The sequence below is a fragment of the Ovis canadensis genome, chromosome 15, assembly GCF_042477335.2.
Source record: "Ovis canadensis isolate MfBH-ARS-UI-01 breed Bighorn chromosome 15, ARS-UI_OviCan_v2, whole genome shotgun sequence".
Taxonomy (NCBI): domain Eukaryota; kingdom Metazoa; phylum Chordata; class Mammalia; order Artiodactyla; family Bovidae; genus Ovis; species Ovis canadensis.
Genome location: NC_091259.1, coordinates 53,095,971 through 53,112,277, shown reverse-complemented (window position 1 = coordinate 53,112,277; position 16,307 = coordinate 53,095,971). Strand labels below are relative to the sequence as shown.

At 42.7% G+C, this 16,307-nt stretch overlaps 1 protein-coding gene across 2 annotated transcripts in view; it reads left to right on the top strand.

Moving 5' to 3' along the window:
- The window catches only part of SYT9 (synaptotagmin 9), a 210,149-nt gene extending 194,138 nt beyond the window's left edge, over window positions 1–16,011 (top strand). The window contains exon 7 of one of the 2 annotated variants that reach the window (XR_011249350.1): window positions 13,692–15,910. Coding sequence is in view for 1 of the 2 variants with exons in the window: in XM_069554537.1 (XP_069410638.1) it covers window positions 13,692–13,700 (9 nt within the window). In the remaining variant the exon portion in view is untranslated. Of the gene's footprint in view, window positions 1–13,691 lie in introns of both variants that reach the window. The other variant, XM_069554537.1, reaches the window with a different exon arrangement.
- The last annotated feature ends 296 nt before the right edge of the window (window positions 16,012–16,307 follow it).

Genomic DNA, 16,307 nt, shown 5'->3' with positions numbered 1-16,307 from the left:
TGTGCTCACCCTTTCTCCTCCCAGCTGCGCCTGGGTTTCTCTGCTGCCCGTCTTTGGAGGCCTTAGAAATGCTGCTTCCAGCCCCCAGCTTCTCTCTGCCCTGCTTTCCCCAAATGTGGACATAGCGCCACCTCAGTCCTCCCAAAACGCAGCTGGGGCCAGGCTAGAGTGTTGAATGAAACTTTCCTAAGGGTTGGGGAGTGACTGCGCAGACAAAACAGCTCATGGGAAACTGAAAGTTCTATAACCTGAGAAAGAAGCATCCACCTAATACTGTCCCTGCCAATAGGAAGCTGAGTGGAAGGAGCACACTGCGTCATTGTGCAGAAAAATCCTGTCTCTCCTGACCCCAGCTTCTCAGGCTAACAACATAGGATCTGGGCTCTACCTTTGATAACTAAGTCCCCACGGGAGCTTCTTCCCCAGGGCTGTGCAGACTGGCCCGTAGGCGGTACCTTCACCAGGGAGCTGGGCTGAGGAGAGCTAGGAAGGTGAAGTCACCTCTCTCTCCTCTCCACTGACGAGTGGTGGGAGTGCCTGGAGGGATTCCTGTGTCTTAATTTACACAAAGCCTCAAACACAAATCTGACGTGTTGCTCTCATACTAAAATCCTTCAGTGACTCTGCTTTGTCCTGAACAAGATCAAGGTCTTTATCTTGACATTCAAGGTCCTCTGTGACTCCTCTCCCACCTCCTACTCCTGTTATGTTGAGTGTTATTCGCTCAGTCGTGTCTAGCTCTTTGCGACTTCATGAACTGTAGCCTGCCAGGCTCCTCTGTCCATGGGATTCTCCAGGCAAGAATACTGGAGTGGATTACCATTCCTTCCTCCAGAGGATCTTCCTGACCCAGGGGTCGAACCCAGGTTTCCTGCTTTGTAGGCAGACTCTTTACCATCTGAGCTACAGGGAAGATGGGCCCAATTGTCAGTGGTCCACATCATGCTCTTTTATTCACTCCACGGCCCCTGCTCCTGCTTTCACTTCTTTTTGTGTGTGTGCTGTCCTTTCCACCCCTTTTGGCCTAGCTGGATCCAGCTTATCTTTTAAGCATCTTATCACTTGTCATTTTCTGAAGGAAGCATTCTGAAGATCCTCCCACTATGAGTTAAATGTCTCTGGTCTGAGTTCTCCTGGTCCCCTGTGTTCACCCCTTACTTAGCGTTTGATGACGCTTGATGTTATCTGTGTACGAGTCACCTGCAGCACATCCAATTGCTCCCTGAGGATAGAGACTATTATTCATCATTATGTAACCAGCACCTGGCAAAATGCCTGGCACAAAGTCAGTGTCGAATAATTTCTTGTTGGATAGAATTCCAATTTCTTCTATCTTACAACTTGGAAAATGATTGCTGATTTGTTAGAAAGACTCTGGATGTCATATTTTCAAACATACAGGCATATGGTTCTATTAATGTATACAAGTAAGCCAGTGCTGGCTCTGAAAGCTGAAGAAGCTCCCTTTCTTTGAGGACTAAATGAGCTCCTCCTTCCTTCCAGCACCGAGTTCTCCTAGTGAAAGACGACAGCCGTGAGAGTTATTCAGTGCAGTCAAGTTCTCAGTCATCGTCTCAGGTGATATTTGTGGCAAAACAAAAGTACAGACGGTTCTCATAAAGATCTCTGCAAAAGGATCGCCTTAGTTTAAAAGCACAATGGAAGATCCATGACTGTTTCTTCCAGGAAGCTCAGAATTCCTTCATGCTTGTACTCACCATGCTGGCCGCCTGTCTCAACAATCTTTCAAGATTCTCCTTGCATTCCTGCATCATTTGTTATATTGTGGCATTCTATCCAAGTAATGATCAGTCCAGTTGCCTTTAAAACAATCACTTTGAGAGGGGAGTGGGGGACTCAATCATATACTAATTCTTCAGTTCAGTTCAGTTCAGTCGCTCAGTCGTGTCTGACTCTTCGCGACCCCATGAATCGCATCACACCAGGCCTCCCTGTCCATCACTAACTCCCGGAGTTCACTCACACTCACGTCCATCGAGTGGGTGATGCCATCCAGCCATCTCATCCTGGGTCGTCCCCTTCTCCTCCTGCCCCCAGTCCCTCCCAGCATCAGAGTCTTTTCCAGTGAGTCAACTCTTCACATGAGGTGGCCAAAGTACTGGAGTTTCAGCTTTAGCATCAGTCCTTCCAAAGAAATCCCAGGGCTGATCTCCTTCAGAATGGACTGGTTGGATCTCCTTGCAGTCCAAGGGACGCTCAAGAGTCTCTCCAACACCACAGTTCAAAGCATCAATTCTTCGGCGCTCAGCCTTCTTCACAGTCCAACTCTCACATCCATACATGACCACAGGAAAAACCATAGCCTATCAGTAAATATTAATTGAGTGCCATACTACTCTGAGTATCCATCTGTGAGAAAGAAACAGACAAAAACTTTTGTCCTCCTAAAGTTTATATTTTAGTAAGAGGAACAAAAAAGAAACATTGTAAGTGAACATTGTATTGGAGGTAATAGGTACTGTGAAAAATATAAGAAAGCAAGGAGAATCAGAAATGTGGTGGTGGTGTTTTTTTGTTTTTTTTTTTTTAGTTTTTTTTTTTTTAATTAAAAGTTTTTTTAATTTTTAAAAAGTTAAAAAAAATTTTTCTTTTTAATTTGGCTGCACTGGGTCTTAGTTGCAGCACACAGTATCTAGTTCCCTGACCAGGAATTGAACCTGAGCCCCCTGCATTGAGAGCTCAGAGTCTTAACCACCAGATCACCAGGGAAGTCCCCGTGGTGACTTGTTGTCGGTTGGTTAGTTGGTTGTGTTTTTTAAAAGAAGGTTTATTTTAATGTAGGTAATGGTAGGGCTTGAGGAGCAAACACTTGAAAGAGATTAGGGAGCAAGCCGTGTAGAAATACAGGCTGAGAAACAGCCAACACTGAGGCCTTCAGGAAGCCTGTACAAGGAGCGAGGTAAGCAGTGTGGGAGAGTAATGGGGCTGAGAGGGAGTGTAATAGCAGTGAGATCAGAAAGGTACACAGGGTGGGTGGGCCCCAGTTGCACAGAACCTAGTGATCTTCATAAGAACTTTGATTCCCACTCTGAGGTGAACGGAAAGGCCGTTGCAGCATTTTGAAGAGATGTGACATGATCTGGGCTTATAACCATTCCCTCTGGTTCTGCGTTTGGAATAGGCTGTATCGGGGCAAGAGTGAAAGTGGGGAGAACCTTTAGGAGTCTGCCACTATGGTCTAGATGGAAACAGTAGAGGCTTAGGCCAGTGTAGAAGCAATGGTAGAGTTGAGAAGTGGTTACATTCTGGATAGATTTTGGAAGGAGGCCTAATAGGATTTCCTGATGTAGGGTGTGACAGAAGTGAAGGGATGGAGGTAACAGAAGTGAAGGGGTGGAGTTGCCACAGGTGAGCTGAGGAAGGCCACAGGTGGAGCACCTATGTAGGGCACTCAGGAGTTGGACTAACTACATTTGACTTGCCTAGTGGCTCAGACTGTAAAGCGTCTGCCTACAGTGCGGGAGACCTGGGCTCGATCCCTCGGTTGGGAAGATCCTCTGGAGAAGGAAATGGCAACCCACTCCAGGACTCTTGTCTGGAAAATCCCATGGATGGAGGAGCCTGGTAGGCTACAGTCCATGGGGTCGCAAAGAGTCAGACATGACTGAGCGACTTCACCTTACCTTACCTTACATTTGACTTAACTATTTAACTACATCTCCTGGATGCATCTGCAGGGAGATATCACGTGGCAGTTAGAGACAGAAACCTAGAATTCCAGAAGTAGGTCCAGATGTAAATGGAGAAGAGAAGAAGCCCAAGGACTGAAAATTGGGACATTCCAACACTTAAAGGTAGGGGAAAGAAGGGAAATCAAGGAAACTAGTATAGTTGGTGTCTTAACTCAAGACTGCCATAACAAAATACCACAGACTGGGAGGCTAAAACAACAGAAGCTTATTTTCTCATGGATCTGGAGGCTAGAAGTTAGAGATCAGCATGATTGCGTTCTGGTGAAAGCTCTTTGTGTAGATTGCAGATGACAGCCTTCTCACTGTGTCCTCTCATGGTGGATGGAGAGAGACACATGGTGTCTCATGGTGGAAGCAGGGAGAGAGCAGGAGAGAGTGCCCTCTGGTGACTTATAAGGGCACTAATCCCATCATGAGGGCCCCACCCTCATGACCTCATCTGACCCTGATTGCCTGCTCTGACCACATCTGTGGCAGCCATGAGTTGGAGCAAGCTCCATGAGTTGGTGAATGACAGGGAAGCCTGGCATGCTGCAGTCCATGGGGTCACAAGAGTCGGACACACTGAGCAACTGACCTGAACTGAAACAGTTTAGTCGGAAGCACTTGATAAAGCACTTATTCAACATCTATGTACCTCAGTTTCCTCATTATAGAATGAGAATAATAATAATAGGACCCACCTCAGAGAACTGGTGAGGAGTTAAATGGATTAATATATGTAATATGCTTAGAACAGTACATACTAAATCCTGCATAGTATTAACTATTATAATGGTTATAAATCTAATTATTTAGTTATGAAACTAAAATGCTCAGTTTTACTTGTTCTTTGCTTAATTCTCAATTAGCTCATTAATTTGACAGATTAAATTTCCCTAGAGTTCTAAAGCCAATTTCACACTTAATCAAATTCTCTTAAATATTTTAAATTAAAGGGAAAAAAACTTTATAAATCTAGCAAAAAAAAAAAAAAACTACTCTTCTAATATTTAAGTACTGTTTAAACAATGATTGACTATTTTTCCTTAAACATTTCAAACTAAGGTCACAAGTTGATTATGTCAAACATTTCAAATATCTAACACAGTAGGTGTTAAACCAAATTGTTCTCAAGGAATATTAACTCTTATAATGCTAATAAATAAAATCTTATACATGTAGCTTAAATTACTTTGAGCATTTCGGCATCTTAAAAATCAAACTCAGGACTTCCCTGGCAGCTCAGTGGTAAAACATCCACCTGCCAATACAGGAGACATGAGTTCAGTCACTGATCCAGGAAGATCCCAAATGCTACTTAGCAACTAAGCCCATGCGCCGTAACTATTGAGCCACTGCCCTAGAGCCTGGAAGCTGCAACTACTGAGTCTAGAAAGGAGTGTCTAGAAAGGAGCTCCCACCTCAGGCAACTAGAGAAGAGCCTGTGCAGCAACAGAGAAGCAGCAAAGTCAATGTTAAATAAATAAAATCTTTTAAAAATCAAATTCATAAATTTAGTATATTGGATTTTCCTAAACATTTGAATATTATTGACTATAAATTTAGCAAGTTGAGTTCTCCTAAATATGTGCACTAAAATCATAAATCTGGTAAATTTCTACTATACTATTTCATTAACCATTGACCTTAAAAGCATAAACAAAGCAAAATTGTGCTATTATACTCAAATAAATATAACTTAAACACAAAAGCATCATTGATTCATTATTTGTAATTCTTGTTTGTTACATCTTTCTGGCATTACAAAGTTACTATTCCAAATAACAGGAATAGAATTAAATCTTCAAGTCCTCTACAGTGACTGAGATTACCTGAGATCTGAGTTCCAAATTACAAAGATAGGATACCTGTGCCAGGACCTGGGATGGGCACGGTTGCCTCCCAGGGAGGTTTCACCACAGCTGTTCATTAACAAGGGCAGTATGTTCTCATGATTGGTTTCTCCTAGCTGCATTGCCAGCAAGAGACTTCTTGGGCTTTATTTATTTATTGCTGGGCTGGGTCTTTGTTAGTGTGCGCAGGCTTCTCATTGTGGAGGCTTCTCCTATTGCAGAGCACGGGCTCTGGGCTCTCAGGCTTCAGTAGTTACAGCAGTAGTTGCAACACGTGGGCATGGGATTCTCTAGGCAAGAATACTAGAATGGGTTTCCATTCCCTTCTCCAGGGGATCTTCCTAACCCAGGAATCAAACCTGGATCTCTGGCCTTGCCGGCAGATTCTTTACTGTTTGAGCCACAGGGAAGCCTGCCTGGAAAGGTAGATTCTTAACCACTGGACCATCAGGCAAATCCTCATCCTCAGACTTGTGAAGTGGAATTTTATTGCTCAATCTAGTGTGTCACATATATCCTAAGACCCTTTCAACATTAATCCTCACCCAATTTTTTTATCATAACTTTTTTCTTCGTTCTCTGATTGGAGTAGATGGAGCTACACATGACTGTACACACACATACACAGGTGTGTACCACTTAGCAGTTACAAATGGGCTTCTTGATGAGACTTCATTTACTTTCCCGTTTCTTTCTCATCAGCCTCGGTTCTCGAGTCATCTACTGACAACTGAGCTCTCCAAGAGAAGGGTGTGTATTGGTCATCTTTGTGTTTCTAGTGCCTGGTGCTCAGTAAATGCTTGTGGGACACATTAAGAATAAACGTACTGAATGTAAACTTGGAGTAACCAACCCCAAAAGTCCTCTTCATCAACTGGAATAAGCTTTTCCTTGCAGCAGTTCCCTAACTTGCCCCTTCATCTGAAAAGCCGTGACAACGGTCTTCTTATCTTTTGAACAGCGCCACACTTACAGCCCTTGCTTCTTATTTCTGATGAATCCCTCTTAGTAACAGCCTGTATGTCACACAGGTCACCATTCACCACCTTCCCTTCAAGGCTGACATGACAGTGGATCCTAACACTTTGCTATGCACTCTGGACTGTTCAGAATTCCTTTCTGAACAGAGGTTCCTTTTTAGAAGGGCACCATAATGAGTTGGCATTCAAGGTGTCGTAATTTGCTCTCCCGGGCAGAGGACCTAAGAGCACACATTTGGATCCATACACATATGACGGCAGATCCTGGCTCTGCCATTTACAACCTTTGTTGTTGTTTGGCTTTTCTCAGACCCAGTTACCTTTGTAAAAAAAAAAAAAAAAAAAAAAGGCAATTTAACATCTACCACAGAGGGTCAAGGCAAGGACTGAATGAGATAAGGTTTGCAAAGCTCTTAGGGCAAAGCAGAGTGCTTGAGTGCTCAATAAATAGTAATTAACACCCAAATGGACGCTTCCGTTTTCTGTCTTTTGCCCCAGTCGCATGGCTGGGTTTGATCCCTGAGTTGGGAAGATCCCCTGGAGAAGGAAATGGCAACCCACTCCAATATTCTTGCCTAGAGAATTCCATGGACAGAGGAGCCTGGCAGGCTCCAATCCATGGAGCTGCAAAGTGTCAGACACGACTAAGTAACTAACGGGCGCACACACACACACACCTGGCAGGAAATGCAGTTACCTTCACACTTTCTTTGACATGCTGATTCTTCAAGAGGCAAAGCAAAGTGAAGACAGCCCTCCTTGGGGAAATTGAGAAGGGAAGACTCAGATTTAAGCGGGCAGGGGATGGTGTTTCTATATATTTGCAAAGCTGTGTTAAGTAATAAATAGCGAAATCCCAAGATTTTTATGCTTTTTAAATAAAATTTTAAAATACAATTTTAACAGTTTTAAGTACAATAAGATTGAATCATGTAATGAGTCACTTCAATTTTCAACAGGCTTCCTATTTCAAAGCCCTTAGATACTTCCTGTAATCAAAACCCATTTTCCAATTCACAGGCAGATATTATCTAATGATCCACTCAGTCTTTTCATGTTCTTAATTTGGGGTCAGTCTCAATGGCCTGACTCACATCAGCTGTCATTTTTGTGATCGAAATGTCACTTCACATTACAGTTTTCATCGGGACAGTTCTCATCTTTGGTTTCAATTCAATTTCATTCAAATCAAATCCTTATGTCTCGGAACAATTGAATTTGCTTAAAATCCCCTCTGTTCAGATAAGACTGTAACCACCACTTCCTGTTGATGCTACTGAAGTTCCTAATACCTTCTAAACGCCTGGTACTGCCTGATAACAAGGGCACTGCTTTTCTTCTGCCCCCTGGTCCTGACCCCAGCACTGAAACCAGCCTCACAGCCTCACGGCCACCAGAGCTCAAGCCACCACTGCTGTCTCTGGTCTTGATGCCACCGTCTGCACCACCCCATCCCACCACCACCCCTGCTGGGTCAGTGCTCTTCTAAACTGTAGAAAAATCTTTCCTCGTACCTCGTTTATTAGAAATCTTGGCTAAGTAACCACTTATTAGGTTATAAGTGTTTAGAAAAGTATTATTTGCTTTTTTGGGTTTTTGTTGGTTTTTTTTTTGACATTGGTTGAGTTTTTCAAGTCTTTCACAGGACAAAAAGGGACTGAGCCACACAGCACAATCCACCCATGGCATACTCAAAATTTTATATTTAATCAGTTTCTGAGCAGATTGTGTTAAAAATATTCAACTGTAATGACTATTTCATATATTTGTCTATTTTTTCATTTGTTCTCTTTTTGAAAAAATGCTAAGATTCCTGGTAGAAGTGACCACACCCCTCCACCAAATGTGTTGAAACTTCTTTATCCCTTTATCTTGTGGGCTGGCAGACTTCATCTTGTGGACTGGCACTCTGGGGAGTTAGCGGCACTGTTCAGAGTAGGGAAACAAGGATGCTGAGATCAGGCAGGATCAGGACCCAGAAAACTCGCCCAGCTGAAGAAGGGGTAGACCAGAAGGGCCCTCCGCAGTATTCCCAGGGGCTGAGCTTGAGTCACATAACAAAATTCACCGAATGACCAAAGCCCAGCTAAAGAGGTCAGTTTGGAGCTGTGCTGTGATTTGGCCATTGGCAACATGGTCTCTACTGGTAGTATTCCTGGATATGGGGACTGGTAAAAAAATGGGCTGAGGTCATAGCCCAGCCCTCTATACAGGCCTTAGGTAACAAACCAGATGCAAAAGTAGTCCATCAGGCTGAATGTTTAGGAAGAGCTCTACCCAAAGCAGTCTGAAGGGACTCTGCAGATGAAGAAATGAAACTAAGGTCATAACAGGGAAGGCTGGGATCGAGAGCTGAGGGGACAAGTGAGATACATATGTAGGCCACCAGCCAGGGGGATCCCAAGAAACGGAATAAGAAGGCAGGAAGCTGTAAATGGAATACAGCACCTGCTGCATACTGCTGGCTTGGACTAGAGTTTCTTAAAGTTGCCTCATCTGGCTGGATTCAGAGTGTCTAGAAAACCAAGACAAAAGGTCAGATATATAGATTGAACCTATGCAGTACACTTAGAAATGATGCAATTGCTAAAGCTTCCACTTTTTATTTCATTTAAAAAGATTTTTAATTTGTGTAGTTGATTTACAATGTTGTGTTTTTTTGGTGTACAGTAAAGTGATTCAGTTTGTGTATGTATATATATATATTCTTTTCCCTTATGGTTTATTGTTGGATATTGAATGTAGTTACCTGTGCTATATAGTAGGACCTTATTCTTGTCTATTTTATGTATAGTAGTTTGTATCTGCTAATCCCAAACTCCTAATTTATCCCTCCCCAACCCCCTTTCCTTTGTTTCTATGTCTGTGAGTCTGTTTCTGTTTAGTATATCAATTCATTTGTGTCACATTTTGGATTCTACATATAAGTGATATCCTGTGGTATTTATCTTTCTGAACATTCACTTAGTATGATAATCTCTGAGTCCATCTATGTTGCTGAAAATGGCATTATTTCTTTTTTTTTTTTTGTCAAGTTGTATTCCTGTGCGTGTATCACATCTTCTTTATCCATTCATCTGTTGATGGACATTTATGTTCCTTCCATGTCTTAGGTATCGTAAATACTATGAAGCTTAAACTGTAGTTAGAAGTCTTGGAATCAAATTCCAGTTCTGATAACATGACTTTAGGAAAATTAATCTCTCTCCATCCCTGTATCCTGCAGTAAAGAGCTTCAGATAGTTCTTTTAAGGGTTGTAAAGTTCATATCACTATAGTGAAGTTGCTCAGTTGTGTCCAACTCTTTGCAACCCCATGGACTGTAGCCTACCAAGCTCCTCTGTCTATGGGATTTTCCAGGCAATAGTACTGGAGTGGATTGCCATTTCCTTCTCCAGGGGATCTTCCCCACTCAGGGATCGAACCCAGGTCTCCCACATTGTAACCAGACGCTTTACCGTCTGAGCTATAGTTAATCAAAAACTGAAGGCATGTGGCCACCCTGGCTAATAGCAGCACACTAATTCCAGACCACATGGCATTCATTGGTGGGGATGAGCCTGTTGATGGCTTGCCTTCCTGATAAGAAAGGATTCAGGGGCTGGCAAGCTGGCCTGCAGGTATGAGTCTCAACAGCTGACAAAAGGGGTTTTGGGAACCAGCACCTAATGTGGATGGTGGGTTGGGAAGTAGAGCCAATTGGAGGGTGCTCCAGAGTATCTGGGAACTTCTGTTGTATTTGAATCACAATATAGGGGAAATATCCATTCGCATTTTCTTCCTTATCCAGAAAATAATATCCTTTCCCAAGAGAATGGGTATGCCCACACCCATGCACACACTTCAGAGCCAAATGTCACAGACAGACTTGTTTCCCTTCTTCAGGTACCCTCTGGCTTGTATTACCTTCTCTGATGGCCTCACGCGTGAACGTTTGATCTTTGAAATGCAGTCCAGACATCCCAGTTTGAGAATGTTTGCAGCTCTCCTATAGTTTACATGTTTGATTTTTGTTATTGCTGTGTCCATGGAAGTAACTGCAGTTTTCTTTCTCTCTGTGACTGCAGCATTAATACTCTTAAGTTGAATGCTGGGCTGAGTGTGACTCACAAGAGTTCCTCCTACTCTTAAGTCTGGGGCTCCAGTGAAAGGGCCCATCCTTACAGCTTGAGAACAGGGAAGGTATGTCACCCCACGCAGACCCTCCCCTCCCCAGTCTTCTTAATTTCTCCTGCTCTACTCCTCACACCACATTCTGATAGTTCCTTCAGTGCCATTTCCTGCCTCTGCACAGGCTCTTTCCTCTGCCCACAGTGGCCTTCCCTCTTTCCCTCCTGATGACCTCTTCTTCAGCCAAAATGGTCCAGCTCAAGACATCTTTATGGTCCTCTCTATAGACCTCAATCCCCTCAAAGTTAGCCCTTCCCTCCTCTTTGCTCATTTTAGTTTGCTCAGCTTCTCATGTTGTAATATATCTCCCACTGTGAGCTCTTTGAAAGCAGGATATGTGTCTTCCTCATGGTATCTCCATCTCCAGAATCTGTCACAGTGCCTGGCACTTGTCTGATACACATTAAAAATATATGGATGACAGATATAGAAGACAGACATGGTTACCAAAGGGAAAGGGGAGAGGGATAAACTGGGAATTTGGAATGAACAGATACACGGTATCATATATAAACAAGGACCTACTAGTAGCACAGGGAACTATATTTAATTATAATAACCTATAATGGAAAAAAAATCTGAAAAAGAACATATATAAATATGCATAACTGAATCATTTTGCTATATATTTGAAACATTGTAAATAAACTATCCTTCAATTTAAAAAAATAAAGGAAATATTTTTGTGTATGGTAAGAGGATGTATTCTAACTTCATTGATTTACATGTTTTCAACTTTCCGAACATCACTTGCTAAATAATGGTTTTTTCATGTTGTATAGTCTTGCCTCCTTTGTCAAAGATTAACTGAGCATAGGTGTGTGGGTTTATTAATATTTCTGGGCTCTCTATTCTGTTCCATTTACCCATATGTCTGTTTTTGTGCCAATACCATGCTGTTTTGATTAGTGTGGCTTTGCAGTATTGTCTGAATTCAAAATGGCTTAAAGACATAAACATAAGACCTGACACCATAAAACGCCTAGAAGAGATCATACACAAAACATTCTCTGACAAAAATCATAAAAGTTTTCTTAGGTCAGTCACCCAAGGCAGTAGAAATAAAAACAAAAATAAACAGATGTGACCTAATCAAAATTACAAGCTTTTGCATAGCAAAGGAAACCACAGACCAAAAAAAAAAAAAAAGGAAAGACAGTGTATAGAATGGGAGAGAATATCTGCAAACAATGTGACCAGCAAAGGCTTAATTTCCAAATATACAGCTTATGCAGCTCAACACCAAAAAACAACCCAATCAAAAAGTGGACAGAAGAACTAAATAGACATTTCTCCAAAGAAGACATACAGATGGCCAGCAGGCACATGAAAAGATGCTTAACATTGTTATTTATTAAAACATGCAAATCAAAATTACAATGGGGTACCATCTCCTAACGGTCAGAAGGGCCATCATTAAAAAGTCTACAAATAACAGATGCTGGAGAGGTTGTGGAGAGAAAGTAATCTTCCTACACTGTTGGTGGGAGTGTTAGTTGATGTAGCCATTGTTAAAAACCATATGGAGTCTCCTCAAGAAAACTAAAAAAAGAACTAACATATGATCCAGCAATCCCACTTCTGGGCATTTATCCAGACAGACCTCTAATTCAAATAGATACATGCACTTCTGTGTTCATTGTAGCACCATTCACAATAGCAAAGACATGGAAACAGCCTAAATGTCCAGCAACTGATGAATGGGTAAAGAAGATGAAAAGAATAAAATAATGCTGGACCTAGAGATTGTCATACTGAGTGAAGTAAGTCAGACAGAGAAGGACATATATCATATGACTTCCCTTATGTATGGTCAAAAAAAAAATTGATACAAATGAACTTGGTTACAAAACATAAAGAGACTCACAGACTTAGAAAACAAAGCTTTAAAAAAAAAGAATGCAGTAATACTACCCAGCTTTAAAAAAAAGAATGCAGTAATGCCATTTGTAGCAACATGGATAATGACTAGAGTATCATATTAAGTAAAGTAAGTCAGAAAGACAAATATCATGTGATGTCACTTATATGTGGAATCTAACTTATGGTTGCTGGGGGACAGAGGAGGGATAGTTAGGGGGTTGTGGATGGGTAGGTATACACTGGAGAAGGCAATGGCACCCCACTCCAGTACTCTTGCCTGGCAAACCCCGTGGATAGAGGAGCCTGGTAGGCTGCAGTCCATGGGGTCGCTAGGAGTCAGACACGACTGAAGCGACTTAGCAGCAGCAGCAGGTACACACTATTTAAAATGGATAACCAACCAGGAACTACTGTACAGCACATAGAGCTCTGCTCAGTGTTATGTGGCAGCCTGGATGGGAGGAGAGTTTGGGGAAACTTTGGATACATTTATATATATGAATAAGTCCCTTTGCTATTCACCTGAAACTTAAAACATTGCTAACTGGCTATACCCAAAAACAAAATTAAACAAATAATAAAAAAAGAACAAGACATGGCACATATATGTGATGGAATACTACTCAGCTTTAAAAAAAGAATGCAGTAATGCCATTTGCAGCAACATGGATAACAACTAGAGGTTATCATATTAAGTAAAGTAAGTCAGAAAGACAAGTATCATGTGATGTCACTTATATGTGCAATCTAAAATATGACGCAAATTAATCTGTGAAACAGAATCATGGACATAGAGAACAGACTGATGGTTGCCAAGACATGGAGGACAGGCTGGTGGGGTTGGGAGAGGGGTGGAGTGGGAGGTTGAGGTTAACAAATGCAAACTTTTCTATATAGGATGGATAAACAACAAAGTCCTATAACACAGAGAACTATATTCAGTGTCCTATGATAACCATAATGGAAAAGAATACTTTAAAAAGTATGTGTAACTGAACGGCTTTGCTGTTTAGCAAAAATGAAGACAACATTGTAAATCAACTGTACTTCAATTAAAAAGAGAAAACTGAAATAAAATATATTTATATGAATGAAAACCAAAGCATTCTTTTTGTTTCTTTTTCCTACAGAAACGATGACTGTGGGTAAGAGGACCACTTATGTCAAGAACCCAATAGGACAACCATCTTACAGAGATCTTCAGTAACTTTTCCCATCCAGCAACATCCAGATGACTCTAGTGACCAAATGCTCAGCTGTAAACACAGCAATAACTGGCCCTCTTTCCAGGTTGGGTTTGCTGAACGTGAATGGTCCAGCCGTCTTCAGGTGGCCTAAGGTGGTGTGCTGTAGGGGAAGCGCATCTCTTCTGGCCAAGAATCAAGACTGGACTGTGGAAGAAACCGCCTGACATAGTGAGAGTACTCAGAGCACCTAGAGTGCCAGGACTCGTAGTGATTAACACAGGGCCCCTGGTGATGGGTTCACAGCAGCTGCCCCGGCAGTGTCCCTCTGACATGGTGTTATTTGCTTGAAGGCCCTGGAACGACAGAATATCTTAAAATCTATCCAGGTGCTAAGTAGGCAGCAGATGTAATTCACACTGGACTACTACTGAGCTAATAACTATCTCCAGAAAATAATTTCACCCAAGAAGTACTCCAGCTTTGCAAGGAATAGCCCCAGGAGAGTAATAGGATAAGCAGGCCATTACCCTGGAAAAACTCGAGTGCAAAGCGGTCTAGTTCATAGCAAATTCACTGCCTATTCCCTTGTCTGTGGCAGTGAGTACCAGTTGACTGTGGCCCTCTCTTCTGCTAAACCCAGAGTCAGAATCCCCAGCACTGTTTTCAGAACAGCCAGCAGCCACTTCCTTTCAACTGGTATCGGCAAGTAGAATGAGAGGTCATTGTCATCCCTGTTAGAGAGGCATACATCTCAGTGGCGTAGGCATCTGGAATACCCTTTCCCAGGCACATTTGTCTTCTGAGGGAAGAGCCTCAGAAACAGATGTACCATTGACTGAGCTGAGTTCGTGAAGAGATGACACAGCTGGTTCCTGATTGAAGGCACAGCTTTGGGGCCTTCTTGGCCTGAGTGCCTTCTGGGTATTTCCATATGCAACAGCCCAGAGGCATAGCCTTGGGCAACCACAGACAGGTTTCCTTTCATTTCCAGATACATATATCACATTCACAGCACTTGGGGAATGGAAGTACCTACTAGAGTGAAGGTCAAGGGCTCTCCCCGGGTATCACATCCATTACTCAGCTTCCTTTGTGACCACATCAGCCAACCCACTGCCAGCTGTGTTCCACGTCCTCCTTGCTTCTGCTTCTATACAAATGAAACCAAAGGTCTCAGCATGCCCTGGGGCTGGGGGTGTTACCTAGTGATCCTCTCTTCCCCAACATGGGTGTGAGGTACCCCGCCAATACATTTGCACCATTTCTCCAAGTCAGCATTTCCCTTTCATACAGTCTCTTTGCAGCAGAATCCATAGTTGGACTGTAGTTTACCTTCCTGGGAAACTCGTTATCTTCATTTGAATTAACATTTCCATACAGGATTAACTGGGCAGAAGCACGAACTAGGCAGGTCTTCAGAAAGTTCTTGTTGCCATGGCTGCCTGGTACAAGAAACTACCTTGATGTCAAATCTTAAAAGGATGGAGACCTTTGGTTGTTTGAGGCAGTGTTACTATGTTCCAGCTTCACATGATCCCCAACCTGTGTATTCCATTTCCATCTGAGTGGCTTTCAACCTTGAAGATTGACAGGGAACCCAGGGTTCTGCCTATGTCTGTTGACATGAGAAGAATTCAATTTCTTTGCCCAAGGTTCCCCTCTGCCTGTCCTCCACATTCGGACATCTTCCATCATACCAGTGTTTAGAACAGAAGCATGAAGGACTAGTGCCAGCAAGATGGTCAGCAGAAGTGTTATCTCTAGATCCTGGCAGATGAGCCCAGAAAGGTGGTCCCAGCGAAACCAGACTGGCCCCGGTAGATATCAGGCAGCCATCCTAATAAGCTTTGACTTGTCCTTGGAATGGGGAGCCTTGATAGGAGATCCTAGGGTAGCTGAGCCTGTTGTTCCCCTGCTCTCAAGATCTTCCTGCCTCGAGGGCTGAGTATGCCACTGGCTTGCTGGTATGAAATAGAAGGTGACTTTAATAGGGGCCAGCAGGCAAGTGGCTTGTATCTGGAAAGCTTTGCCTAGCAGTCCAGCTGTGGCCAGAGGCTGGTTACAAATTTGAACTCCCTGACCCCATCTGCAACTCTGCCTCTGTTCTCTTATATTCTGTTTGGTTTCCCTTTAGTTTCCTAGTAAATGTTCCTTTTAAAAAATTCCAACCTTGTTTCATTGAACTTGGGGGGAAGGGGAGTGTCCATTGTATTTTCCAGGATAGAGAAGGAAATTAAAGTATCATCTTGGAAAAAAAAAAAAATGGTAATGTCAGTGGAAAGGGATCCACCCTGGTTAGATCTTTGGAACAGACCTTCAGAAAAGCTGGTTCCAAGAGATGAGGAGAAACCAAGTGTCTCCCTCTGCCACCCGGCCCTGATGCCCATTCCTCTTCCTGCCTTTGTCTTCAAGGAGACCTGCCTTGGATGCCTGTTGCTGCGAAAGCATTGTTGCAGCCAGTGAACTGGGCACATTTCACAGGCAATGTGATATCCAGGAAGTACACTGGTGCCTGATGAGAGGAGAAATAATGGAGGGGAGGGAAAGGAATATTTCTAC